This window comes from Electrophorus electricus, chromosome 17, assembly GCF_013358815.1.
Source record: "Electrophorus electricus isolate fEleEle1 chromosome 17, fEleEle1.pri, whole genome shotgun sequence".
In the NCBI taxonomy this organism is placed as follows: Eukaryota; Metazoa; Chordata; class Actinopteri; order Gymnotiformes; family Gymnotidae; genus Electrophorus; species Electrophorus electricus.
Window position 1 is genome coordinate 5070326 of NC_049551.1, and position 10000 is coordinate 5080325.

The 10000-nt window shown below is 42.4% G+C and overlaps 1 protein-coding gene across 2 annotated transcripts in view; it reads left to right on the plus strand.

The window, feature by feature from the left end:
* Positions 1-10000, plus strand: part of erg (ETS transcription factor ERG) — a 34417-nt gene that overhangs the window by 136 nt on the left and 24281 nt on the right. For both annotated transcript variants that reach the window (XM_035535683.1, XM_035535685.1), the window contains exons 1-2: positions 1-65; positions 9354-9438. The exon at positions 1-65 is cut by the window's left edge and continues 136 nt beyond it. In XM_035535683.1, coding sequence (XP_035391576.1) covers positions 9391-9438 — 48 coding nt within the window. In that variant the 5' untranslated portion in view covers positions 1-65; positions 9354-9390. The remainder of the gene's footprint in view (positions 66-9353; positions 9439-10000) is intronic.

Sequence of the window (10000 nt, forward strand, 5' to 3'; positions counted from 1 at the left end):
CGCGTTACGATCCGTTTTCACACGCCGGGAGCCGCTCCTGAGTACGACTCTTCTTTCTCCGCTCCGTAAGTAGCTTATATTTCATACAGCTGTAGTGTCGGCCTGGTGCTGACTGATATCTGCTGAGGTAGTATGAGATACGCGATCCGTATTGATATGATACTGCATCTCCCAGGCTGGGGGTGGTGCTGAGGTCACTGGGCACTTTTCTCGAGGGGAAGGATGCTTTAGACTCTCAGCACATGCCGCAGAAACGCGTGCCTGCATGCAGAGTTGCTACTTGTACCTTAAACATGACATCAAAGTTTTGAGATAAAGGTTCAATGGAATTTTGCTTAATTTCTTTCTTTCTTCATAACATTGTCTTAAGATGCGTCATTACGACTTATCCACAGTGGTGAGCTGCACCGTGAAACAAACTAAACGTTGCTGTCGCGTGAAAAGCTTTATAACAACTTTTTAGGAAAAGAAAGACATCTGGGATTTTCATGTTTTAGTCAGATCACCACGAAAATTTAATTTCGAGTTCGGGGTGATTATTTAAGGTTCAAAGGCAATAAAACGTCTAGACGAAAAGCCATATTTCAGTAGATGTTTCTTAAAAGGTGGACTTGAGGTTTCCTTGGGGCTGCAAGACACGGATGTATAGTGGCTGCGGCAAACGTTTCCGTCTAATCCAGTAAGAGGATTCTCGGGATAAAGGGCTCTTGACGTGTGGTAGGCATGTTAAGCATTGGGATTACAGCTCGCCAGTTAGGCCTACACGTTAAAAGGTCCGTTGTGCGAAGCTCTAATACTTGGGTACACTGTTGTTGAGTATCAACAATATACATTTAAGAAACTGTCGGAGGAGATTTGCTCTGCTAGTCGTAAATTATGAAGTCGAACCCAACTATATCATATTTCTGATGAGCTAAGACAATAAGAAATGAAAAAGGCAAGATGTTTCTTTTTGGAGATTTTTGCAATATTCAATAGGCTTAATTCCAAGTAAACAAAAGAAACTGTTTTTCTAAAGTGCAAAATGACAACTAGGTTTACTTTCATTTCATTAAACTATTTAAGCATTTGGCTAAATGACTGAGTTGTACCGTTTGTGTGTGTGTGTGTGTGTGTGTGTGTGTGTGTGTTTATACATTATGTGTCTTTCTATGTGTATATTTAAGTGAAATGCAATGTACTGCTTTCCACTGGTATAGAAAGTATATATTTTAGTGTTTTTAGTTGTATGAGTAATGATTTTGACAATAAATGGTATGGCAAATTTCTCCATATTATTGAAAAATAGAAAATAATCTGCTGAGAGGGCAGAGTTTCAGTGCACTTAAATAGCTTGTGTATTTGAAGTATTAGGAACCCACAGAAAAAACATTATTGCCTTTTGAGACATTAATTGTATTTTGTGTGCATTTACATACATGATATACTAGGCAGTTATTACAGGCACATAGAACATGACAGGTTGAACTACTGAATTTAAGAAAGGGAGTTTTCTGCACGCAGAAATGTTTGCATTTCTTCAAGCACTCTAAAAACGGATTCATTCATTCAGAGAGCTTATTTGCATTTTAAACAGGATGCATACACATTAGTCTGCTTTTAATTCGATGGTGCAGGGTCTGTTTTCCAGTGTCCTGAGGACCCGGTGCTGCCAGTGTTCCCACTGCCCAGAACCTGTAGTCCAGAGCCCAGTGTAGACAGTGGCTGTCCAAGAAATGTGCTCTGAGGAGAATAGCTTCCACATGATGAATGTGTTGCCGTCATCATGCCGTCACGTTGACTGATGTGCCGGAGGGTCTGTCTTCAGCATCTGGTGCCTGTATGTCCATCTCAAACTGGTTGACCTCTGTCACACTGATCTGAGAGCAGTGTGTCTGTGTCAGTCGTAGTGGTAACACTGGGAGGTGGGCAGAGCCAGCTGGTTTCAGGTCAGTGCGAAAGTCGCATTTGAACGCCGAGTGTAGCTTTCCCTGCTTTTTGCCAGATCCACCCCCCCCCCCCCTTTCTGTTTCTGTCATTTCGTGATTTTTCAAATTAACTCTTGGCTTATCACTTATCTCAGATCTGGCTGTGCTAAAGACAGGAGGATAATGAAAAAATATTTTGGCCATTTCCCCTCCACATTTTTCTTTGAGACATGAATAATCGTGTCACACATGGCTTTCCCCACCTTTTCCTCTTCACTGTCATTTTAAAAAATAAATGGTGAAAGAAATATTGGTGTGATAAAGGTGATGTCGCACAGAAATTTTAAGTTTCTTGTGCCATTTGGTGTTTAAATGAACAAACTTATTGTCTTAGAAACTGCAGCAAGAACTGCAAAAAAAACAAAACATGAACAGATTCCTAATTTTGAAACTCCAGTCATTTACATACTTGATTTGATATGAAAGTAGCTTAGAGCCAAAATGTATTTCAGCTCCAAGAAGATCTAGAATCAGCTTATTGAGGGTATGACCAACCCCCCCACACACATACACACATGCACACACACACACACACACACATACTTTTGCACAAGCAGTTATGAAGCTATTGAATATGCTCATGTTCACCACTGTGATGGTGAGAACACGTACTTACTTGCAAACTTACAAAATGTACACTTAAGCTAAGTGCTTCACATTTATATTATAAAAACATTTTTTTTTTAATTGAATAATACTTTAATTTAACAACTGTGACAGCAGCATAGACATATTATCTCTCAGCTAATGGTCCAGAGCAGGAAAGTGGGAAGAACTGGAAAGTTGCTCACTTAAATATAATAATAATGATAATAATAATAATAATAATAACAATAATAAAAAGATAGAATCTTACACATTTAGCCTGGACAGACTGTATATTTGAGACTGTGTATGTAGGAGAATTTACTAGGGTGGAGAGAGTTCTTGGGTGGCGTGCCTTTCATTCTGTATGTTTGTGTGTGCAGTGTCACTGTTTCTATGTGTGCGCGCGTGTCTACGCGCACGGGACTTGATACTCTCGCTTTGCCAAGTGTCAGTGCCGTTGTGCCGAGCACACACTGACGCATTAGAATGCTAACAGCTACCGTATAAAACCCAGGAATGGCGCTGGAGCCGTCCAGAGTGGCCATAAAGCCTGAACCAGAGGAAAGGAATGAAGTGGTAAACCTAACACTTGGCCCAAAGACAGAGCAGGCTTGCCGGTTAATTGAAACCGTGTGTGCGCGCGCATGCGTGCCTGCTGAAACGTGCGTACGTGTGTGCATTTATGTTGATGTTGCATCCACGCGCATATGGATCTGCTTGAGCGCTCGAATGGGTGTCGAATGTGCGCACTTTTAGTGCAAGATGTCCTTTATGATTTTATTACGATTAGGGCCTTTGTGTTTGTCTGGACGCTCTGATGAGCTTTAACCAGTGACGATGTTTTTGTTCTGACGGCTACAGTTTGCTCGCCTGGAGACTGCAAATTAAACCATCCCGTAAATCTTCTATTATAGGTAGTAAAAACTAATTTTAGATTTCCTGCTCAGGACATCTTGTTGCCTTACTGCTCCCACACTCCTTAAGGAGCATGACCTGTTGGAGAGCAGTTAGATATGTTGGTGTGTGTGTGTGAGAGAGAGAGAGAGAGAGAGAGAGAGAGAGAGAGAGAGAGACGCTAATGATGAGTAGATTTACAAGGTATGTTTACCTGATAAAGGCTTAATCACATGTTAAAATACTGGTGGAAAGATTGTTTGGCTGGATTAGCTCAAGTAGGGCAAGCATGTGCCAGTGACAGGGCACTTCAGCGCACGGTCTCCTAGTAGGGAAACAGCCACATTCTATCACGGGTTATTGCTCTTAGTCTGATTTCGTCTAACTAATCCTGAACTTAAAATGATCAGAAGGCCACAAATCATAAAGTTATCAGAGAGTGCTGGGTGTGTTCCGAGTGTGTGTGTGTGTGTGTGTGTGTGTGTGTGTGTGTGTGTGTGTGTGTGTGTGTGTGTGTGCCTGCCTGTTTATAAGTGAGAGGTCAGAGGTACAATATTGGTTTGATTACCAGCGTCTTGTCCTGGTTTCTTTCTGAAAACTAATCAGGCTGTTTCTCTCCTATCCAGGAGAACTCTTAAGGAGCACAAAACCCCCCATGTGAACGCATGTTTGAGTTGATTTGGGCCAAATGTGTTGTTCTTGTCTCAGGTAGGTTAGAGCCACTGGCCGTCTGCGGTGTGATGCGAGAGGGAGATGATGTGTGTGAACTGCAGTGAGAGGCGAGCTTCTCTGACACTAGCAGCGCAGGCTTTTCTGCGGTAGGCCAGCATGCTTGGCCGCAAAGCAGCTTTTTCTGAAGTCTTATTTGGCTGTGGGACTCCATCACAGATCTGTTGTGAAATGCGGTGGCAAAACAGCAGTGAGGTTTGTTTGGTGCTGGTGTTTGTTTTCTTTCACATGGCCCGTCTGACAGCAGCTGCCGACAGCCATGTGCGCTGCCGGCAGCTGCCAGCAGAGATGCGACCAGCAGGGACCTCCGCCTTTTTTCTGCTCTTATTAAGTCATGATGCTGTATTTTTTTGTGGATTTAAAAAAAAAAAGCTTTCTTGTAGCACTTTAAAATGAGGGACGTTTGATCTTAACTTTTGGAAAAGCTGAATAATTTGGCACAGTGCAACAGGAATATCCAACAAATGTGTTTGGTGGAGTCAGGCACACGGTGACCTTACCATGAAGGCAGAGTGTGTCTGTTCTTTTCAGAGCTCATGCACTTGCAGTGTGTAGGCAAGATCCAATCAGGACGTTTTTTAATTACTTTTTTTAGATGTCATCAGATTTGCCTTGAAGTCTCATAACTGCTTGTGAGAACTCTGCTCCTCGCAGTCCCTGTCTGGAGAGACACTTTTTTACTACCTGCAGGGTGACTCAGATCTTCTATGTCTGGACACTTGGCAGCACATAATCTGCTTCTCTGGTCTCAAATGAATTTCCATTTTTGTCCAGAGAAAGAAAAAAAAAAAAACATAATCTGATCAAACAGCAGTATTGGTTCAGTTATCTGTAATTCTGACTTTTAACACTCGAATAGCCGTTCCTTCTCTTCCAATCACTGTCTTATTGCCTTTTCTCATTTTTAAGGTTCTTTATATATGAGCATCTGTTAGATGAATATATGCAGTGCACACCAGGCGAGTCCTCATGCCTGGTGCCCAGTCTGAGCTTTCATTCACTCTGGCTTAAATTCTCTGAAACTGCACGCACCTGCTCAGTTTAATCCTGTGAAAGCAGGATGTTTTGCATTATTGAGGTGGATGTTGTTGGCATGGTTACTGGCATGGTCTGTTACGTTCATTGTGGACCAGCATCTATGTACCACTTTGTCACAGAGAACAAGCGATCGGTGCTTTTTCAAGCAAAACTGTTTGTTGCAGTAAACCCTGAGCTCCCAGCATGTGACATCTGTGCTGAAGCAATTTATTTTAGCTTAGTGGTCTCATTGTCCAATAAATGAAATATGACATCAAAAGGCCTCAGTTCAAAAGAAGCTCCATTTATCTGATATGGTTATTTAAGCAGACTGAGCTCCAAGATCCAGGGCAGATATCTGAAAAGGGAAGCCGGCTTTCAGAAACGAAGGGGGTCTGTGGTTCGAGACCCCTGCCATTTCCCGTATGGCTGCTGGTTCAGATCCTCTGACTTGCAGAGAAACTATGTGATGAGTGCGAGCCAGCAGCCAGAAGGCATAAGGTGTCACCCTCCTGCTCGGCTGCCCCGGTCCAGTGATGGAGTGCCTGCATTCTCCTCCGGGACACAGCTCAGCACAGATGGCGTACGCTCCACACATGTGCACAGGCTCGAGTCTGCGTCTCTCTCAGACGGTGCCAGACGTGGAGTTTTTGAAAAGAGTTCCATGGCAGAGTTACAGTAGAAGCATTGTAATGCTTATAACTCTCATCAGTTATGCCTGAGTTGTCAGAGGAGCCGGTATGAGGTAGACACACGCATACCTGCAGCATTACTGTTAGGGAAACACACATGATACAAAATTGCAAAAAACCACACACACCACACACCAACACTAAGAGAGTACATAGAGCTGATAGAGCTGCCTATACAGAGGGTGGAACAGAAGCCATGGAGTTACACACAACCATATGTGGCTAATTTGCTGAAAATATGCTAAGTACTATAATTCTTTAAGTGCTATTAAATGTGGCTGATAAGACCACACACTCACACTCATTCAAACACACATACATACACACACACACACACACACACACACACACACACACACACACACACACACACACACACACACACACACACACACACACACAGGAATGCCTGCCATGGCATGGCTAAATCTTAGAAATGAATACTATGAACTTTGTTACTAGGTGAAATACAATTTTGCCTCCATCTTGGGAGGATTACAATATTTCTATATTATCAAAACACATTTTAAAGGTCATTTTGTGTGTGTGCATGTGTGTGTGTGTGTGTGGGGGGGGGGGGGGTTGGTGGGTGGGGGTGTTATTTTATAAATAAGTATGTTTATGCACTTAAAATGACCTAATGAGGTTTGGGTGGGAGCGGTGCTATTTGTATGTTTGAGGTAAATGATCTTTGTGCATATGTGGAGTCTGGCTAGTCTTGAGACATGTTTCTGTCTGTAGCCTTGGACTGCAGTGCAGTAAACTAGATTACTGTCTAGTACCTTCACAAATCCCAGACCTCCAGAACGACTCATGGTAGCATTAAATCAGTTAATTAATCACAATTAAGTTTGTTTAAGGCGTTTCTGTGTTATAGAGAGCAAGGGAGGAAGGACACAGAGGGTCTCAGTCAGGATCGAATACGTTGTGTTAACTTTACCCAGTTTACACAAGTGTAGATTGGCTCCAAATGAAGCTGACCTAGAGTTAAAATATGACAGAACTTGAGGGTTGAGATTTACAGTGTGCATAGGAAGAAAGAAAGTAGTGTGTTTATTTATTTATTGGATAAGGGTGGGTGGAGAGAGAGAAAGGTACTTGGCTTTTAAAGAAGTACTGCCCTCTCAAACATTTTCTTTTGCTTTGACAAAATTAAGATTAAGAGCAGTGTTACATTTTGGTGGTCTGCTTAACACAGACAAATGCATGATTTTGAAGCTATAGTGAGGTGGTTGTACTATATGGCTTCTACAGTATCACATTGTTTGGAGCCATGAGTACAGCCTGCATCACCTTCAACATCTGGTTGCTGGGTCCATTGGGCATTCATTCTCCGGGTGCTGGAATCAGTTGGGTGCAGTTGGTGTTCATCCTCTGGGTGCTGCATGCAGTGTTTGTCCTCTGGGTGCTGGGTTTAGTGGGTGTTCGTCATCTTGGTGCTGGGTTCAGTGGATGTTCATCCTCTGGGTTTACTGGGCGCTCATCCAACAGGTGCTGTGTCTAGTGGGTCCTGGGCTTAGTGGATGAGCATCATCTTGGTGCTGGGTTCAGTGGATGTTCATCCTCTGGGTTTAGTGGGCGCTCATCCAACAGGTGCTGTGTCTAGTGGGTCCTGGGCTTAGTGGATGAGCATCATCTTGGTGCTGGGTTCAGTGGATGTTCCAGAATGCTTTCAGCTTCACGTGGGTGCTCTGGAATGCTGTCTGTGTTGTTTTTATGTCCAGTGTGCTTTTTAGCCATAACCTCATGTGTCCTGCAATATGTGGAATCATAAATCTGGCAGGATATTGCAGTGAAAGAGAGAGAGAGAGAGAGAGAGAGAGAGAGAGAGAGAGAGAGAGAGAGAGAGAGAGAGAGAGAGACAGAAAGAGGAGACAATGGGACAAACAAGGACACAGAAAGGAAATCGAGGCAACAAAAAGAGAGATCACTCTCTCACAAGTGCAGGCTAAAGTGCTTCCCATGACATCATGCATGACATCACCTGGCCAATGGTGCTACAGGACAGCCTGCTGTAGTGGCTCTGCTGGAGAGGGATGTTAATGAAGAAATACTTCATAGACACACACACACACACACACCTCCAGAGTCCCATATAACCCCAGTGAAGAAGCCCTCCACCCACCGCCAGTCTGCATGGTATTAGGAGAAGTAAGAGCAGTTCATTTCCAATGTCAAGTACATTACAGTTTTTTATAATCATTTTCACACATACCATGACCACTTCTTCAAAACTCTTCACATCGGTGCAAAATGCATTTCAACCACCAAAACACGTCTTATTTCATCTGAAAGTGACTCATGCTCCATAACTATAATTTATGCTTTCTCCCACAAGACTGCATTGTCACTCAATGTACAACGAAATTCAAAACACAAACAACTTGTAACATTGCAAAATACATACGCTGTGTGTTTCATTTACCTCTATTTTTGCATCCACAAATATCTCAAGACAGCTAAAGAAACGTTTGATCTGCTGGCTTGTCTCTCACAATAGCGGGTTACAGTAAATGTACACTAAACTGTAAATGATTTAATGTTTTACTGTATCAGAAACCCAGAATAACAATATTTCCTGTATAATGTAAAACAGGATAAAGTAACAAATCACAAAAGCCACAGTATTCTTCAGGTGGTTTACTGTATTTTGCCTTTTGTTTCTACAGTGCAATATACTGTAGTTCAGAACAGAAAATATATAGAATCAATAACAAATACGGTATTACCAGATTAATGTTTTCACTATTCACAATATACTACACACAGTAATTTGTACATATCTACTGTAAGCCTGGTTTATCCATCCACTGTATTTTCATCAACATCGCACACAATGTTATCTGGGTAGGTCATTAGCTGAAATGACAGCCAGGTGTTTCAGCTGTACATGTACTGCAGTAACAGTGGAAAAATCTCTCTATATTTTCTCTATGTACATGCACTGTGCAAGTGTGACCACTTTTGTATCGATGGTAGCAAGGCTGCAAACAAAAAAATTGAATAAAATGAATAATCTCTGCTAAAATATGTCTTACATATTTCAAGTTTATATTTTCATTTGTCTGTTAAAATGCAACATATTTCCATCCACAGTGATTAGATTTTTGCTGGGTTTTGCACTGAAAGTTACTGTAACTCTTTTTAACAGAGTATCTAAATGTCTGTAAAATTAGCTGTAGTTGTACACGTTTGCTAGTAGTGAACACTGACTGAGATGTATTTATGAATTTTTGAAGAAAGGGTGAATGACTGCATTGCTTTTTTTTATAAAAGTAATGCAAAAGTATAATCTAGTCACACAGTCTGTTCATATGGTGAATGTGTTAAGTGTTTTGAAAAAGTGGGCATGGTATTGAGACAAGTGTGAAAACGATCGTAAAAAACTATAATATAAAATACCATCGTGTGTGTGTGTGTGTGTGTGTGTGTGTGTGTGTGTGTGTGTGTGTGTGTGTGTTCTCAGGCAGAGGTTGTGAGATTGTCGATGTCTGAGAGGGGAAATGATCCAGACTGGAACAGAGCCAGGGCCTGCCACAGTCAGTCATAAGGTATATACACACACACACACACACACACACACACACACACACACACACACACACACACACATGCACACGCACATACACACACACACACACACACACCCCCACATGCACACGCACATACACACACACACACACACACACCCCCACATGCACACGCACATACACACACACACACACACACACACCCACATGCACATGCACACACACACGCACACACACACACACACACACACACACACACACACACACACACACACACACACACACACACACACACACACAGGATCATCACTCAGTACAGTCTGTTAAATGATGAGCATTCCAGGCTGTTCATATCTCTATCTCTCTATCTGTCTGTCTGTCTGGCTTTCTCTCTCTCTTACACTATGCTTTGAAGTGTAGGAGCAGAGTAGTGCAGATGTAGAAAGGCCGTTCATTGTGTGTGCGTGTGTTTGTTTGTGATAAGAGATTTACCCTCCCTCCGTTTGTTTCAGTTTGTCTTCAGATCTCAAATGGCTCTGTTCTCACTGTGTGGTGGGCATGGCTCTCTCTCTCTCTCTCTCTC